Below are 20,467 nucleotides of genomic sequence, written 5' to 3'. Positions count from 1 at the left end.
CCTTCATGAGCTTGAAGTTTCTTTCACTTGCATTTCAAACGATTATCAATGACGGTAAAAGCCCATAAACCTTCATTTCACAGCTGGTCTATACCCCTCAATGCTTGTCGAATTTACGCAATCAAATCTTAAGCTTAGCTACTATATCGACTCAACTCTTGACTTACCAATTACAGAATCGTGAATTTCAATTCTTATTTCATTTCCTTTTGTTACTCCAATTAATCTTTCAAAATTAATTGACCAGCCTTATAGACGTAAAGCAAGAAAGAAATCGTAAATAAAATTAACCGCAAATATACCATCCCTTAATGCTAAATAAAAGATGTGTACACAGGTAGTCAAAACATTACGGAACAAAGAACTATTTGCGTTCGTTGTAGACCGAAGAAACAACAGACTCCCGTACAATGATAATAACGTCCTAAACCAGCATATCTATATTCAACACTACATATACTTATGGATATTAAGAGGCAGAACCCGGGGTTAACAATATCGCTAGCAGCTCAATTGTGAGAACGGTGCAATTAACTTTGTAGTCAGCCTCGGGCCTGGATAAGAACACGCACGCACATAGGTGGGGCTAGAGCATTTTGTTAAATTCCAGAGCTATACACTCCTTGAGCCCGCATAGTCTACTGACGATGTGAGTGAGAAAGATGGTCAAATGATGGGGCGAAACTCTCTCATCCTCGCCTTATGACTGCTGGGTGGAGTTCGTAGCGAAGAGCTGCTGGGCTGCGTGAAAATGATGTTGTTGCTGAAGTAGATGGGCCGAGGCAGCGCTCGACTGCTGGAGCTGGAGTTGCCGCTGTGCTTGAAGCTTGGCAAACGAATGGCTTGGCGCAAACGCCGGATAGGCAAGGGTCGTCGTCAGACATTCGTTGTGTTCCTCAAGAGAGTTCTGGGCGTAGTGGAGCACTAAGTGGCATAATGACTCATGGATATTGTACGGTTCGGCAAAGCCAAAACCTCGCTCCGTCGCATAAATTATGCAGTGGTTCACCGTCCCGTTACACCTGCGTAATAAAAGTTAGAATTAACAATTTGCTTTCCTTTTAACATTTTTGTATGTCAATAATTGAATATTCCTTAACCATCTTATACAAATGAAATTAAAAATACATTGTAAACATAAAAGATATAACTAATGATAGATATTATTGTTACAATTTCATGTATTTTTACATCAAAATGTTTTGAAATATCAATATAGTGTTTGAAAAAACAGAACAGAAGCTTTTACATTGTCAGTACCATTTAATACTTACTTGACTTTTCCAAGTTTATATTGAAAATATTCAGACATAATTACATATGAAACTAGAACAAGTAAATGAATTCAGGATTCTTCATACTTCAAAATCTGAGAGATGTAAGGGAACAAATAAATAGATGAATATGTATACAGAGAGAGAGAGAGAGAGAGAGAGAGAGAGAGAGCGAGCGACAAAGTAATTATGTAAATTGTGAAGAAAACTCGTATAACTTTTACGTAATTAAAAGTTTGACGTTTTGCTAAGGTGTAATTAATACATGCATTTATAATATATTCTTATATCAGCACACATATAATCTTAAAACATGGTTTCCAATTTCAATATCGAAGTAGAGTGAAGAATACAAAGCTTTATGCACACAGACACACGCACGAATAAATAAACAACCAAAATTGTTCTGTTGAAGCTACCCGTTTCAAATATTCTTACCACTCATAAGTGACAAAAAGTAGCACACTGTCAAGCAGAAGACACTGATAGATATTTGTTTTTATTTTATATTGTTCTAAAATAAATAACAATTAAAAATTAAACAATACTCACATGATTGACAAAGCGTACTGTCCTATCCTCGACCTTCGAATCAAGAAAGTGCCATCGGGTCGCGACGTAAGAATCCTATCTGCATCGGAACGTGAACCCTCAAGGTATAGCCATGTCTTCTCGTCATTGTGTACTTCAAGATCGAGCTCCTGGAGTTCAATATTAACATCACGATTCTGACTTGCCAAAAGACTCTGCGATAGCTGATAAATTTTTGCTTGATTCATTCCATTCTTTTTCAACCACCTGCAAACAATAAAATCTATATTTATATCGCTGTTTATTTTCCGATTTATTTTCCGTTATAAATGTCGCTTATCGTTCATATTAATTGCTAAAAAATAAAGGTATCAATTACAAAAAAATTTTTTTTTTTTATAGCATTGGATATGGAAAAAATATTCAATTATTATATCTTTGTAACAATGATAGTTATAGTTACATTATCTTTCAACTTCTCGATATAATTTTGCCACATTATCTAGTTTAAATAACAATGAAAAGTTAATAAAGAGGATTTCCATCGTAGAAGAAATAGATTATAAATACTATTAAACACCAAATAAGATAATAATAAGTAGGTTGGTAATTTAAATAAAAATATAGTTACCATTATGATAATACATTTTGAAATTTAATTATGAATATTATTTCCTACTAAATGTATATTAGTTTCGTAATATACTACTCTGTATTAATATTCAATTGTATTTGATAGCCATTGAAAATAAACAAGAGTCCTGTAAATTTAAACTTATCAAACATAAAATAATATAAAAATTTCTTACGCTATGTGTTTCTCCTTTGTGCGAACGAGCTGGAATATCTCGACCTTCAATTTATTCATGTCTCTCTCTAGGCTTCTGTTATGTGCAATTTCTTTCTTCAGATTATCGTCAACCTGATCCCTACTATCTTCCAAGGATTTCAGTCGGCGTTTCAGAAGCTCCGAATTATCGGATAAACTGAAATTAACTCATCGTTTGTTATAAAATTGTAACATTCTTACTTACTTAGTAAAACGTACGTTGCTATTAATCAAAGTAATTTAATAACCCCTTGGTTATATTTATACTAAAATTCGTTCGACAAATATTGTAAAATATTTATACATTATAAATAAAACTCATAAAATAATCCTAATGAAAACAGTTGATATTTTTTATTAAAATGAAGTGTAAGCATGAAAAATTGTAAAAAAAAAAGAAGAGAAGTTGCATTATTCCGACTATTCATCCATATACACGATCAATCGTGCGCAAAAAAGATTGCTCCAGGCGACGTGATTCCAAGAAATTCGATTTTACTAGCATTACAAATGCGCTCACTTTGCAATTTCGTGTGGTTGAGCCTCCTTTTGGGATTTCTCTTGGAGCTTTATTTGGTCCTCGAACATCTTAATTGCCTCAGAGAAAGCCTCAAGGGCCTGGCGCTTCAATTGCACTTCATAAGTCGTACTGCTGTAAATATCCGAGCACTCCTGGTACTGCTTCATCGTGTCTGTCACATCCTTATCCAGTTCGATATATTTTTGTATCACCTTAGCCATGTCCGTTGTACTCGCGATCTCGTCATCCTAATACAAAGGTAACATAATGCAAAGACGACCAGTCAAGGTATGAATAAATTTTTCTTTTAAACACGCTTGACAATGATTTCATAATTTATTTTAAATATTAACGCGTATTATAGTAAATTCATTAAAACTAATATTTAATTAAATATCAACTAAATGAATTTCTATTGTTAATTCGATATGAAAATGTAATTACTAAAATTCCTTACAATATTTCTAATGAACAATTAAAACAAAACGCATGGAGAAGTTTTCTTGAACGATATAATAATGAAATAAACATAATTTTTCAAATTGATACCATCATACCTGCTGGAAGCGTGAGACAGGATAGAGTAATTTGATATCCAAAGTCGCATTGTATTGTGCGAGAGAGCAATTCCTATAATGATCGACAAGATCGATGACAGAATTAAAGTTGTAAGGCTCAGAGAATCCGTATTTGCCGTTCCTGTGGCAAATTTTGATGAGTTTATTAGTGCCACCTTTGCGCAGTGTGAGAGTGTATTCGCCGCCTTTGGATGAGGCGTTGCGCACGAGAAAGGTACCATCCGGCGTATCTATCATCTTTTCATTCACCTCGTCTCGAGTAATGTCACCCCAGTACCATTCGGCTTCTGGGAGACTTCGAGGTCTCAGCGACTGTGACTGATCCTTGTTACTGAAAGAATACGAATAAATAAATGACATTACCAACGACAATTTTACAAGTTCGCTTTTAATTCTTATTACTTCTACATTGGAAAGTGTGCGCCGATATAGCACTTCAAGTATTAGTATGATTTATATGAGCCAAGAAAATTCTTTCGAAAAACTGAGAGCAAAATTCCTTTTTAATATGGTTGAAGGTTCGTTCTGAGTAATGATTGGCCATGTCTATCTAGGATGTGCAAAAAAATAGTTTTTAAGAATTACGTGATGTTTAAGCAACTTGAATACATTCACAGGAAATCATGGTAAATTTCATATTTTACTCATTATAAAATCGTATTTTGTATTATTTCTTTATTGCTATTGTATGTTACTTGCAAATGTTTGTTGCTTGTTATACTATGTAAAGATATTCGAATTTTGCAATAGTAAATACTTTAAAAATAAAAATTTCCGTGTATCGAAATTTTCTAAGTATTTCTTATATGTATAAGTTTAAAATAATATTAAAATATTAAAATTATATTATTCAGCTACACTTGAATAGGAGAAAAATTTACAATTCAGAATTCAGTAACTTGTTTGAGGTAAGCAATAATGTTTCGGATAAATATCATCACTTAAGTATCGCCCATCACCTTCCATTATCCCACTGACACATAATTACATTTTCCAATATAGTATAAGTGCATCTATCTTGGAGTTCCTACATTTGTTTATAAAATACGTTCCTTCAGGAGAATTTCATCATAATAATAACTCGATAAGCATCAACTAGTTAACGGTCTCATTGTTACCCTTTCTTCTAACGTCACTTCTAATAATGCAAAAAGAAGCAAGAAAGATACGAGGGGGCGGGAGTGAGGAAGGTAGGCGCATCAATTACCTGTGGCATTCCATCATTTGTCGCTCACGATTGACCTCATCTTCGAGACTGGCGTACGTTGGGTCGATGACGGGGAACTGAGGCCTGGAGACCTTCCGAGGCGGTAAAAGAGGCGCGCTTGCAAACTCCGGTAATCGCTCGCCCCAATCACAGTGCAGCAACAGCAGCTCCATTATACGTATGTGTGCCTCAATATTGTACACCACTTGTCTGCAATTGATAAGTTAGTTGAAGAAGGGGAAGATGACTTTAATAGGAGTATAGCAGCTTCGAGCTTGTTTATTTCTGATTTATCTAATTACTTTCTAAGAGACGTGATATTTTGATACGTGCACCGGCATCTTCTTTCATTGAATTGAATTTTTTTTCTTTACAGAAACGTAATAGTTCTATAATATTTCAATAAATTGCAATATGCTATTAGTATCTAAATTATCATGAATAGTAGGTATGTCAACGTAATGTTTGGTTCGGTAACGACGACGACAACGACGATGGTAATTGATTATAATAATTAAATAAATAACGTTTACTGTAACATTTATTGAAATTATAAAACTTGTAATACGAAGCACCGCAATGACATTTTAGTAAAAAACTATATGGAGCCATTAAGTTTGCAACAAATCAACAGTTAGTTTCACATTTCCCTTACATTGACAAGCACGCTAAATGATAAACTGAAGCAAAGATTATACATAAAAATATGTTCACTCACATGATATGCTCCCAGGGCGGCCTCAGAAAAAGGTGGCAGAGCACCTGGACGAGTACCGTTGGAGGCTCTGTGTAACCACGTGCATGTTGTAGCCTACAAATGCGACAAAAATGGGCCATAAGGTGCTTTAAAGTACTGTGATGATGCTGCGGTAGTTCTGCGACCATCTGGGCAAGTCGCTTCGCACACTGCTCGTCACCCGTACCTGAGAAAAATATCACATTGTTATTGAAATCTAGCTAAGTTTTAATATATGACTGTTAACAGTACATCTGGCTAATCCTTGGATCGAGAATTTAATTTTGATACAAATATAAAGAGTTTGGCCATGATCAAATTACATTGTTATTATCAGCCGAATGGATGTATTAGATAAATACTTACTAGAGGCCTCCAAAAATCTATCGTACCACTGTACAGGGATAACGGGATCAGGTAATTCCCTCAAAAATTTCTTCAGCACACTGGCTATACATTGTGGAGTGTAAAGATTCAGATCGACGCTTCGAACGTCTACAAGAAAATTAAAAACAAATGTTCTATTGACATGTGGCAAATCTTTAATACCAATTTTATATATTTTTTTATATAAAAATTTTAAATAAAAATAATTCTAATTAAAATATAAAAAATAAAATATATATTAAAATTTTAAAAATTTTTGTACTACCTATAGTACTAATATATAAGATAATATAATACTAATATATAAGATAATTAAAAATCCATTTCTGAATAAAAATATTCTGAATAAATAATCTGAATAAAAAATTTATACGAAAAGACATTTAGAACTTGAATCGATAATGGTTAGTGAGTGTTTTCGTAAAAATTTTGTCAATTTGACTCACCTTCATTAAGTCCTTGTCTAAGCTGGAGTGTCTGCTCGTTGGGTGGACTGCTATGATAGACCTTATATAGGTCAAGGGTGGCGTCGGTTGCCGCCCTGTCCTCCAGAGCCTGCGTGCACCTCTCCACCAAGAGAGGGGCGTTGCGACTGGTAGCATCAAACTGGGAACACAGTGCCAGACCGAACACTACCAAGATAACAATTCAAAAGTTATGAGTTAGTAACGAAAGATACTATTTTTCGCTCGACAAATGAGTTAATAAGTGACTGTGTACGCGTTAGTAGGCGAGTGGCGATTGCGAGGACTAGATGTGACCGAACACATTAGGAATTAAATCTTCTTCGGTGGAGACCGTTGCAGTCTATTAAATTATCTTGATTTTAAAAGTAATGTCTTGACGTTTTATCAGTTCTTTAGAGGAACGATATTCCCAATAACGCCAATTTGCAATGATAACAATGAGTTTTAAATATTAATGTAAGAATACGTTATGACTAAAACAAATATAAAAAAGACTGCAGTCAAAATAATTCCCTTTTACTGCAATTTTTAAAAGAGATCTCTTTCTAAGTACAATACCGTTCAGACGATATTTAAATTCTTTAAATATCGAGTGGTAAAAAAAGCTGCCTTCGAAACTTATTAATAAAAACTCTAATCGACTTAAAAGTTTTTAAAAAATATACATAAATGTCAATATGTTGTAAAATTTCTTTTGTAAAACTTCTGCTGTAAAACGTCACAACGTATTTTACCTAAAAAACATCCTTATTTTCTATACATTTTATAATATTCTTTATTTTATTATTTTTTAAATCATTTAAATAAGAGAATTACACTTAATTATACCGTAATATTAAATACTAGAAAATTTTGACATAAAAATGTTTTAATATATATATATACAAGCACACCTGTGTTTAAAACATGTGTTTAAACAAATACATTTATTTTGAAATAGTGAATTTCAGTTTTTAATATGGATGTAAGATTATAGCTCGTATAAGAGTATGCATGCATGTGTGTATATACATTAAACAATTTTAAACAACCATAATAATGTATTTTTTAAATGAAAAGGTAAATTTTCTACAATTGTGTTTTCATGATTATCTGATAAAATCACAATAAATATTCTTTTCTATAAATTTTTGTCTATAGTATTAAAATATTATAAATAATCTTATAACTTGGCTCGAAACGTTAGCCTTTTGATAGAGTTGTACAAAAACATCTTTCGTTCACGTGGCATAAAATGCAAGGGCAGATGAGAATTTATCATAATTTCAATAAACTTCTGATGGAAAAATATCATAAAAGGTCATTGCATTTCTTGGCATTTAATGAATTATAAAAATAATACGATAATAGTAAAAGAAAAAAAGATTATAGCTCGTATTTTACTTATCTAATTAAGCTAAATTAATGATAAAAAAAACGTTCGTTTCAAAATCTTGGTTGTTACCCATATAACAGCCTTCATGTTTAATATTGTAAATAAAAATATAGCATTTAAATACAATAATTTTATTATTTCGAACTCAGACCCAAACATTCTAAACTTCTTTCGAACACATTCTATTGTCAATAATTTGATATTAAAATACAAGTGCATCAAGTAGCGAATAGCAGTACTGGAAATTGTATTTACAAATGAAATTAAAAGAGAAAAAAAATTTTTTTTTAATAAAAGAATTTAAAAGAAGGCAATTTATAAACTACTCACCGGAAGTAAATTTATTGACTCGTAAGTCCGAAGGCGAACATGGCATCGGCAGACCTGTCGCCGAGCAAGTCCTGTGAGCAACCAAACCGCAATCTAAAATAAAGAGAAACGTGAAATGAGCATGAAAGCACTGAAGCGCAGTTAGTTTAAATCACATAACGCTCGCGAAACTAAACTCCGTCATTATTTGTTTTATATGAAGCATGTAAAATTGCTGCTCAATTTTCTCTTGTGCCAAGAGGTTGTTTTTTTATAATTAAAGCTGGAACATTGAGGATCTTTTATTTCATATTATTATACAAATGCCCTTATATACAGACACTTATTAATAAAATTAATAAATATCAAATATATGAAATAAAACATTTTTCATAGTTTCATATTACTTAATAATTATGATGTACGAAAGATTTCATATTTAATTAACTTAATGCATAACGATTTATCGCTTCGAAAAGATAGCTTTGAGTTATTAAATTATAACAATAAGCTACTCGATGAACAAATTCAAATAATAAGTGAGAAAATATTTGTAAAGTGATTTTCCTATAGAAAATGTATTTATGATTAAAATGAGAATTAATCATAAATAATTGATTCAGTATTTAAATTAATTTTAAATAATATTAAACACAAAAACAAAAAACATATTGAAAATATTATGAAAGTAATTCCTATTATTTAATTATAATATATATTTAGAACTAATTATTTTACTTCAAGAGATTCCTATTAATAATAAAATGTTGAAAATATATTTATAAATATTAATTTAATAAATCATTCATGTGCAAATTTTCGGATACTTTTTGCAGTTTCAATTATTTTATATAGAAAGCCTTACATTGTAGTACACAAAATTTAATAGAAATACTTATGTCTTTAAAAAATTGGCTCCGGTCAAAAAATTATTAGATTTTGAAATAAAGAACATAAATGATCGTACATTTATATAAATTTTATGTTAAAAACCTTACAATGTTGATTATTAAATTTTTCTTTAATTAAAACTAAATTGATTGAAATTTCTATTATATTCCACGAATGAAAGAGTGAAGACTACGAGATGATAAAATTCAATATGCAGAAAATGAATTATATAAAAAGAAATTATAAATTGAAATAGAATAACTTCATAAATTAATATGCTTTAGAAAGCCCTGACAATATATTGAAATGGCGTATCAATATTTATGTTATTAAAATCTGTTTATTTAATTAAACAATTAATAATGTATACTTTTAGAATATTTTTGTTTTTTGAATTATAGAACAATTATTCATCAATAAGGTGATAATAAAGGACACAAAATTGAATAAATTCAAATTTTAATTTAGATTAATTGTTTTGCATAAATTCTGATGACTAATTGAAGCGTTTGAATAGAACTGAATTTAAAATTTCTTCATCCATTTTGTTTCTATTTCAGCACTATTTAAATACACATTACAAAGAATTAAATATAAAATATAAATAATACAGCTATAGTTTTAATTTGTCATTATATAACTGAAATGTAGTAATATTCATATTTCGTGTTTATGATCATAATAACGAAGGAGAAAGTTACTGAAATTCTTGATAAATTGGTTCAAATTTATCAAACAAAATATATAATAAGGGTAATAAACACTTATAGCAAATTCAAAAGCAAAAATATATCCGTTAAAATATGATATTAATCCTTATGAAAGATAATCGATTATTTATCCATATAACACACATTTTATATAAAATTTTATACGATTTTATACTACTATTAGCTATGTACATAGAATAATGAAATAATGTAAAAACGAGTATTCCAAAACACATTGTATTTTTAAAAATATGATCACAAAGCCTATACGAAAATTCTACAACCAAGCGATGAAAACGCAATTTGCGCAAAATTTATATGTTAATAATGATAACGCGATCTATTTTTAATTCTTTGCGTTAAGTATCATTTTTTTTACTTCTTTAATCTGAGTCGATTTCAAATTGTAAGTTATTAATCGGGGTGATTTTCAATTAATAGATGTGTACAGGCCATTAATGTAATTTTACTTTTGCTTTTAGCCGTGAAGTATATTAAAGATATAATTCTAAAATGATTTTGCAGTTGAATTTCATTGAATAGATTGTTAGTTCAAATAGACAATTCGAAAATAGTTATCTCTTAAGCAAAAGTTAGCACAAATTAGTTTTTAATATTATTATGAAATGACGTCTATTGAAGATATCAAAGCAATATTTGAAGTATTACTTATTTTTATTTTATCCAAATATTAGTGTAATAAAATCATTGTTGAATTGTATATTTATGTAAACCTGAAATTATAAAATAGTATCAAATTCGAGAAGTGCAAATACGTAATAAAATGCGCGGGAAATTATCGTATATTTTCTATTAATACACATAAAATATCGTTTTTTCGAACAATATGTATTTGTGCGTAAGCTAAAATTTTTCCAAAAACTTCAATCGCATGGAAAACTTATAATAATATAATTTAAAAAACATTTAAAAATTTATTAAGATTATATAATTACATTTGTAATTTCCCAAAAATCTGCATTCCATTCTTGAATTATTAAAAAGATTTTTAAAAAAGAACTATTAATATAAAATAAGATATTCAATTATGAACATTGTAAAACATTTATCATTTAAAAATAAACAAATAATTGGTAATATATTGGTCAATCTAATTATGCCATTCTCTCGTACAAACGAGTACACCAATAAAAAAAAACTTAATATAACAGTTCGTTAATAAAGGCTACGTAAGTGTTAAATAGGTAGTATAAAAAATCAAATATAAACACTCTAGACCCTGGCTGATTACAAGATTTCAAAAATATCCCCTCCACCAAAAACGGCTATTTCAGCAATTTTCTCAACAACGATCGAACTTGGTCGTCAAGCAGACTCCTCCAAAAATGGCCCTGTCGTAACTAAACCAGCTCACCTTGACAGAGGAAGCCCTGATGTAGGAGGCCCCTCAGGTACTTATGGCACTTGTCGCATTTCTCGAGGACGCTGAAGCTGTGGGGTACAAGGTTGTGTTTGTGTTGCTGCTGTTGTTGTTGTTGCTGCTGCTGGTGATTGGAGGCCGACGTCCAGATTCTTGCCAGACTCGGTTGCTCGGATTGAGAAGGCGTTTCCGAGCCCGGAAGTGTCGACGGCGAGGACGACGGCTGACACAGCTCCTCAATGCACACAAGTATATTCTTCTGATGGAACTCATCCTTTATGCCCATGTTCTGCAATTAAGATTGGTAAAGCGATTAAGACAGGGTCGCGTATATGTTCCGAGGCGATTAGTCATTAAGTAGATTTAAATTCATAAATCAAAGAATACGTCAAAATTTTTCTATGCGTATGGTATTCTGATAATTTTAAAATGATTCGATAATAATCATGGACTTAATTTCAAATGCAGTATTTTTCTACATGTATATCTTCGTTAATAGTCAATTAAATTATTACCGATGATTATATATATAGACAAACTGTCCTTTTAACAATTTATAATGTTTCATAGCTATTTTTTGTATATATACATTTAACAAAATTCAATTAATAATGTAATAATTATTTAAATATTATCAGTTTATAATGTTATCCATAAAACACAAATTTTCGATATTTATTTAATGAAAAGTAAAGAAAAATTGAAGAGTTGAAAATTTATAGTTTATTTCGTGAAAAGGTTTAATGTTAACATTAAAAATTCTATTTTGAACATGTCTTATCTTTCTTATTAAAGAATTTCAAAGTCGATTAAAATTTCATATTAACAAATAATGTTCATTAACACTCCAATTAAATTCAAAAGTTTTAACTTTTTAATTTAAATAATGTATTCATAATAATGAATTCTTATGTATTAGAATATCTAAAACAATTGTTATATTTTATTTTATTACATACGTGGATAAATAAAAAGTATCATCAATTGATTTATCATCGATGTTCAGCTATAAAAATAACTACCTCACAACGTACAACATGGCTTTCAACTCGATAATAAAACATCGTTCATACATAGCTACATTCTAAAGAAAAGCTTTCTCTAAATTAAATTATTGCATTTTCAATTAATCGCTCATCAATTATGATTTTGATTTTCTTCATTCATGCTATAATAATTAGATAATTAGCAGCATACCTCGAATTGGTTTGTAATTTTACTTTTATTCAATTAATTAAAATTATTGATTTCCTGTATTCGGGCATTCATTCATTCGTTATATTTAATTTAAATTAATACACAAAGATATATATATATATATATATATATATATATATATATATATATAAATATATTTGTGTACACATAGAAAGACAAATGCAAATTAATCGAATTTAAAATGCATCAAAAAATATTTTTGAAGAAATCTTTGATATAATTTTTGCATCATGTTAATAAAACCTGATTAAAAAGTCATTCTATTAATTTGTCTTTAGAATAAAACTTCATTTATCTAACATTTATAGTTGTCTCTTCATAAATGTAAAATGTTAATTTATAAATGTATTTTTTACGATATTTTAACTAATGTAAATATACATTCTCGTCCTATAAAAATAATAATTAATTATTAGTTTATTAGTAACTAATAATATTTGAATTGAATTTCAGTATCAGTAGCTAAATCAATGTGAACATAAAAAAAATAAGTGAATGATTAAAAAAAGAAAATTAATTAAAAAAATATGAATCTTTAATCGATAATTTGAGATGTAAAATAACAATTAAAAGTTATATTCAAGAACTAGAATATACGTTATTTATATTCTAGCAAAATGACCGCGTACTATTTTTCTTTTCATTTGTATATAATCTTGATTAACAGGTTGATTGATCAATGTTAAAATTGAAAAAAGATATCTATGTTGGATATAATAAATGTTGTTCACATGATAAATTTAATTATTTTTATTAGCATTGTCACATCATTTTTATATATTCTTTTAATAGCAACTAAACATTGATAAAATTATAATCCTATAAAAAGACTGAAAATATTTTTCATTCAGTAAAATCTTATAAAAAATTATACGATCTATAACACTATTTTAAATTGCAATAAATTTCCATACTAAAAGGAAGGATTAATAGAAAATTCTGGACAAAATGATTAAAATAAATCAATTATATTTTCTCTCTGCTAACTTGTTTAAATTTTTCAAACACGTTACCTTCCAATATTTTTATTGAAAATATATTTATCATAATCTGTGCATATTTCTGTGTATATTTATCTTAATTTATCTTAAAGAAATTTTTACTTTTTATACAAAAATGCAATAATAATATTAAAAATTCGTTAAAACAAAATACATTTATAGATGATTATGAGTTATAAATGTAAAATGTCATTTCATTTCTTTCGTAAAAAAATATAAACCACATATATTTTTTGTACGACCTAATTGTTTGAAAAATCAATTTCAAGTTTCATCTTTTTATCGATAATGGATAAATTAGTTTTATCAGGGGACAATATTTTATGAATGCTGAAATTGTTTATAAATATAAATATATATTGCTTTCGTTTTAATAAAATAGTACCATAGGCATTCAACAAAATTGTAAAATTTGAAGCTTAATTGAAAAAAATTGAAATAATAAACTATTAAACATATTTATTGAATAATGTCAAAAGATATAGTAAAATAAAACTACAATTATTATTTTTCAAAGTGCTAAGGAAAAGGAGTGGACATTTAAAAAATTTTGAAATAATCAAAATGAATATTATTCTTTGTAAAAACTTTGTTTTAAAAATAATAATACTATGAAAAAATGTAAAAAAAATGCAGATTACTTGTATTCAAAAGCAAGTAACTTCTTTCTTTTCAATTTTATGAACTTGGCCTTGTTTTAACAAAATATTAATTATAATGTCATTTATACCGTAAAATATCTTATACATATTGACATATAACATATACATACATCAAAATCGTATTCGAATGTTTAATGTAAATGATATTTAATAAAAAAAAATTGGAAATAAAAATGTAATGATTTTTATGTTTATATGAAACGCCCTTACAAATTATGTATTATAATCATAGCCATAATTTTCTTATATAAGATAATCTCGAATCACGCCCTTAACAGACAATACGTGATCGTAATTAAACTATTATTCTGAGAACTTACTTTATTATCTACGCAGGTAGAAGTGTAAACGTAATATAAAAGGTTAAAACCTTTCCACAAATGTTTTTCTTAATTTATAGAAAATCGTAATAAAAGGAAAAGGAAAGCAGAATTCATATTCCAGTCAATTTGCCATTTCACTTTGAGTATTTTGATAATTCATTCGAGTCAGCCATAACGACCCTAATCGCCGTCCAAGAAGAGATAACCTTGCGAACGTCTAACATATGTATTCTTATCAATTTCGTCATTGAGCTGAGTATCGCTGTTTATTCGTTTGCTTTCAGTTACGCTGACTTCTTACATTGAACGCCATAACTTCTCTTCTGAGTGCATTTTCTTATTTCACGATATAAAATACATTCGTGGTTATAATTGTATTGCAGTAAAACTACTTACAAATATATTAATAAATATGAAATGCAAGTATTTCTTTATATACATTTAATAAAGTTCATTTAATAATTATTACAATAGTACTAATACAATTAAGTCCAGATTACTTTTTATTTTATGTAGTATAATACTCAGTTATTATAAGAAAATCATTTAAAAATCGTTCGATACAATAGAAATCGAAGAATTTAATCATGATTTTATTAGTAAAGTCTCAAACACTTTTTAATTATAATAATTTGAATTTTATAAATATTTTGGAAATAAATGCACAAATTGCCTAACTTTACAATTTTTGAAAGTGACTACAGACGATTTAATAGCAGAATTCTTAAAATTTAGCTTAGTGTTTTTTCGGTATTTCTTGGAACTTTCATGATTTGTTGAATTATTGACCAAAATTAAATCGAGTATTTCAAAATCTGATTAATATAATTATTTTTAATAAATTATATGTTTTGCTCGAGATATTTTTAGAAAAAAGTTTTTTAAATATTTTGTCATATTATTATCATGTAATTTATATTAAGAGTGTAATATAATGAAACTAAGGGTTTCTATAATTTTAATGCTATTTTTAATTTTTATGCTACAATCATACCCGATTTTTAAGCGCGTGTTATATACGTTTTAACAGTCGAAAAAAGTAAATGTCTGCCAAAACACCTTTTGCGTTATATTTTCAATGCAAAATTCTAATTATATTACATCATCTTAAATAGTAAATATATTAGAAAATATATTTGAAAATAATTAAAGTGCGATAGTGAATTTTAAAAGGCCAATATATGTAGCGGACTTCGAATTTATTGCATAAAATTTTACTTAACATACGTAACAAAATTGTATGTAAGGATGAAAAATGATAAAATTTCAGATTTACTTATTTCTTATTATTTTCTGTTTAATTATTATTTGTAAAAAGATAAACTTAAGCTAAAACTATTATTTAACTTACTAAAATCAAATTAATAATTTTAAGAGAGTACTTATTATTAAATAAATAGATATGTCATTATAAAAAAGTACATCTATTATATTAATTTATCGCAGTCTTCTCTTAACATAACGAACCAAAAAGTAATTGTCATTCATTTCAAAATGAAAAATCAATATTAAATTACGTTCAGAGCGAACAAATCTGTGGATCTCCAAATAATCTAAAATTTTCTTGGAATCACGTTTAAATGCATGACGTTTAAACAAAACGAATACAAAAAAGCTGAACTTGCATTTGACTAATAATTAAAAACTAAAACACCTTGTGCCAAAACAGAAATGAGAACATCAAAAAATATCACGTACGTGTAGCTCTGCGCCATATCAACAAATAAAATTGACATAAAATTAAAAAACGCTAGTTCTACGACTCACCATCAACTTCTCACGATCCAGGTGAAGCAGATCGCTACCCTTGATATCCTTTGACTTAAAAACATCGGCATAGCGGTAAAGATTTAACGCTGCCATCCACTCAACGACGTTCAGCGATGTCCACTCACTGACAGGCTGAAACAGAGTTAAATATGTTTATTTTAATGAGAAATGCATTTTTTCTTTAACTTATTAACTTTAACACCAAATTTATATTGAAAATATAAATTACGTACTGTAAACAGTTGTTTTTCATCTATTATGTGTGCATATTCAATTAATTAAACACAGTTACTTATATTCTATAACAATTTTTGATTATTATTTTTTAATGTGTCGCTCATAGTATAATAAGAAAAAAATTTATAATATCGAAAATATTTCTCTTTGGCCTCGGTGTGAGCAGTTTTTTACTTAATTTTCTTAATTTCATCAATTCCAGGCGATGCACCTCAATTTCTTAACTTACGTCATATGCCCGGGATTACGCATCATTGTACCTTACGTAAACCGCTCGATCAATTTTAATTGCACAGTCTCGTAAAAGAATCAATTGACGAAAGCTAACCTTGAAGGAAAAAATCGAAACTGAAGAACCCACGCGTGGCAATAGAAATAGCGAATTGTATGCGATCAACGCTTTACCCTTTCCGCTCGTTAAATTTCTATTGCATTGGAAAAATTTTGATAGATAATATTTCTCGATGATACGAATATGAGAAATTTCCAAAACACGGAAAAACGAGGAGGAATGAGACATGCTATCCTTAAAAATTTGGCATGAATGAAACGTTTCAAATGTTACACCGGTACGTGTTTTTGCAAAGGAGCCATTCTTATTAAGCAGAACTGACGGATTCAAGGAAAAACTCAACTTGCACCTATTTCTTATATATTGGAGCAATATGAACTTTAGAGTCTAATCTATCGTATACGTACCCTAATGCAGTGCTTTCTATTACAAGACTGAGAGATGCTATATTTTTAATTATATTCAACTGTGCTAATTATTTATGTTAAAATATTACATTGCGAAGAAAATGACACACATTGAATATAACGTACAACAAACGATTCACTTTCAATTATGAATGGTTTTGTTTATATTCAATTGGTACAGTCAATTATTTATTAATAATGTATATTTCCCATACTCTGAATTATATTACGAGTTTTTATTTAGATTTAACGGAAAAAATCCCTTTTTAATTATTCGTTTTTAATTAATGAAATTAAATGCTTTTTGCAAATCAAATAGTTACGTCTAGAATAACATATATAATTTATAAAACTACTTTTAAGTTATATATTCTAAAAAGATTATATATTTTCATTAATCGATATTCAAATTATGGAAAATTCAATTTTTACCAGATTACCAGATTTTTTACCAAAAATAAAAAAGTAAAAGACTCGTGGTAAATTTATAAATTATATAAATAATAATTACTCTTAATAATTACTCTATTAATTAAAAAATAATAAATTCTTCAATTACAATTATATATATTGTTCTATGAATAATTCATAAAATAATATACAATATATATGATACCTTTATATTATAAAGAATACGTGATGATAACATGTTACAAACATTCAATTCTCGTTAAAATGAGTAATTACATTCTGACGAAACTTTGTGAGAGATTTGTGAGAAAAGTGAAAAATTCAAATAAAGGAGCTATCAATTAAGTCAAAATATAAAAATACCCACGTGATATTTGCAATACGTGATACGACTGCCCGTTACGGAACTACACGAAAGGCCACACCACAATACAGTTCCAACATACTATCTTATCTGCATTTTATAATGCATCTATCTATCTTATCGATAATATATATTAATAACCCCTATTATGTTTTCTTTGATTATTTTCTCATCGTTACCAATACAATTTTTTATATTGTTTTTAAAATTTTTATTTATGTATAACCTTCAAAGTCAATACTTGTATTTATATAGATATTAACTTATTATATCGATTATATAATTAATTACATTTATAAGTAAATAAAGTCTGAGTATAGTTTATTAGAGAGAACAATTCTTTTTTTTTTATTTCTATTCGTAATTTCAACAATTGGAAATGAAATTGAAATAGTTTTCATTAGTATATACGATAATTAAATATTAAGAATAAAGAGAGAATAAAAAAAATTAAAATTAATTTTATAAATTCATTCTAAGATAAATAATTGTTATTATCTAAGCTATTGTATACAATGAAGATGTATACAAAGCTATATGCATTATTTAAGGAGCGTTAACATTAAATGAAAGCATTTGTATTTATATCTGATTAAGACAAATTATCTTAGACAGATTTACAAGAAGTCCAATCTATGGAGCTCCCGATGTTTACATTTAGAATAAAATAAATAGAAATAGTATTACTATTGAAATAAGAATAATGAATAGTAGGCATTGTTGAAATTATTTATGTAATACACATAGGCGAGCATGCCATATGCAATTACCAAAAAGATCCCACGAAATGAATTCATAGAACAAGATAGTAGAACCAGATAATAAATATAATTTTGTATATCGATGTCATAAAGCAATTCTGTCTATTATAAATGATAACTTAAAATAATAATGTGCATGAATTCTTGTACAATAATTATCGCATAATCTACAGCATTTTCATTGTGTTCTTAAAACCGTAATATTCCTTATTTTAATTATACTACACGATACCTTATTGAAATTATAGTAATTGCTCTAATATACGAAAGAAAATATCTCTTAAACTTTTATCCGACACAAATATTCTTTTTAATTTTGTAAATTCTAAATTTTTTAATAATAAATTATAGGAGATTAAATGTCTAAATTATAAATGTTTTATTTGATACTATGAATCATACGATTGAAATGAAGTTTCGTTTGCATATAGATCGTTGAAGGAAACCGAACTTGAAATGAAATCGCTAATATTCGTCATCATTTCTTTAAAATTATATAAAATTTCTTCATCAAAGCAATAGCATTTTATATATAATATTTTCGTTATGCATAAATTTACAATCAATACAATAATTTAACTAAATATTGAGTTCAAAGGTCGAAAACATAAAAAAAGTCGTAACTTTACTCAACTTAATGAAATATAATTGATCATATAATATTTGGTTATAAGCTTCAAAGCTAGCAGCATTAAACTTTATTTATTTATTCTTCTTTTATTTATCCGTATCTACACAAAAAAATGTAAGTATTTACGTCGTTGTAGACCTAATTTTCGCATTCCTGTGTTATACATAAATCATGTGGCTGTTTCTTTATATCGTAATTCAAATTAAACGTAAATTAACATATTTCTCTTTAATATTTATAAATTAATTAGGAGTTACAACGCATCGGATGCTATTGAACTTTAGTAAAAGAAAAATAGCGTGCTGCAAATATAATACAACAATAATCAAAATATATGTTTGAATTTATGAAGACCAAAAAATGTACTTTCAATATTTTCGAAAAATTCATCTAACAAAATTACATTTCATTCTTTTTCATTTTATTTATAATTTTAAACTTACAAAAACTGACGCTCGATATCGATTGTATATAAAGATAAATTTCATATTTTTATATATTTCTAACATTTATACTTTTCATTTTAAATGGAAATATACACAGGAAACAAGTAATATATACTACCGAATACTGCAAATAAGCTTAAATAATTAATTAAGCCGATTTAAGATAAATATAAAAACTAATAAATAACGTATAATAGCGATATAGAATAGTAAATGCATGTGCTGATTTTGGCATCCAAATATTGAACGACAGTTTAATTTAACACAAGGGATTCAAGGGACGCAAGGGAATGCTTAACACTTAGGCATTGGATTTTTAATATTGAAAGCTTGACTTGAAAGCATTTAATTCATTGTTTTAATCCCATATTCATAATCTACAAAGGTCTAGAACTCGAAAGACAAGGTATCTACAATTTCCGTAGTTTAATTAAAATGACACTTGTGTATAAATGAACCATTACATATTATCAAACTATTTTAAACTACATCGATACACAGTAAAACAATTATATAATGCGATAGCATAATACTACGGATGTATCGTCCAACGCATTCGATGATGACGACCGTAACCTCAACTAGCTATAACGATTATTTCGAAGGCTGTAAATAATAATAATAATTATCCAGAGTGTTATTGCACAATAAATGTAGAACAACTTTATAGTAGTCGAATAATTCAGCTGTGCCACGGCAATGATTTTAAGCAGCGGCGCAAGAACTCCACCGAAATTGGCGGACGCCTT

At 28.0% G+C, this 20,467-nt stretch overlaps 1 protein-coding gene across 1 annotated transcript in view; it reads right to left on the bottom strand.

Annotated features, from left to right (window-relative positions):
• Nucleotides 1-601: 601 nt before the first annotated feature.
• Nucleotides 602-20,467, bottom strand: part of LOC105361583 (phosphatidylinositol 3-kinase regulatory subunit alpha) — a 39,652-nt gene continuing 19,786 nt past the window's right edge. The window contains exons 2-13 of the mRNA XM_011498821.1: nucleotides 16,167-16,301; nucleotides 11,190-11,484; nucleotides 8,235-8,327; nucleotides 6,509-6,694; nucleotides 6,042-6,170; nucleotides 5,658-5,862; nucleotides 4,940-5,149; nucleotides 3,712-4,063; nucleotides 3,155-3,402; nucleotides 2,615-2,791; nucleotides 1,827-2,072; nucleotides 602-1,022 (exon numbers count right to left, since the gene is read on the bottom strand). Of these exons, the coding sequence (XP_011497123.1) occupies nucleotides 701-1,022; nucleotides 1,827-2,072; nucleotides 2,615-2,791; nucleotides 3,155-3,402; nucleotides 3,712-4,063; nucleotides 4,940-5,149; nucleotides 5,658-5,862; nucleotides 6,042-6,170; nucleotides 6,509-6,694; nucleotides 8,235-8,327; nucleotides 11,190-11,484; nucleotides 16,167-16,301 (2,598 nt within the window). The 3' untranslated portion in view covers nucleotides 602-700. The remainder of the gene's footprint in view (nucleotides 1,023-1,826; nucleotides 2,073-2,614; nucleotides 2,792-3,154; nucleotides 3,403-3,711; nucleotides 4,064-4,939; nucleotides 5,150-5,657; nucleotides 5,863-6,041; nucleotides 6,171-6,508; nucleotides 6,695-8,234; nucleotides 8,328-11,189; nucleotides 11,485-16,166; nucleotides 16,302-20,467) is intronic.

This window comes from Ceratosolen solmsi, unplaced genomic scaffold (genome assembly GCF_000503995.2).
Source record: "Ceratosolen solmsi marchali unplaced genomic scaffold, CerSol_1.0 scaffold10, whole genome shotgun sequence".
NCBI lineage: Eukaryota > Metazoa > Arthropoda > Insecta > Hymenoptera > Agaonidae > Ceratosolen > Ceratosolen solmsi.
The sequence above is the reverse complement of the archived record's forward strand: the minus strand, read 5'-3'. Positions and strand labels throughout refer to the sequence as shown.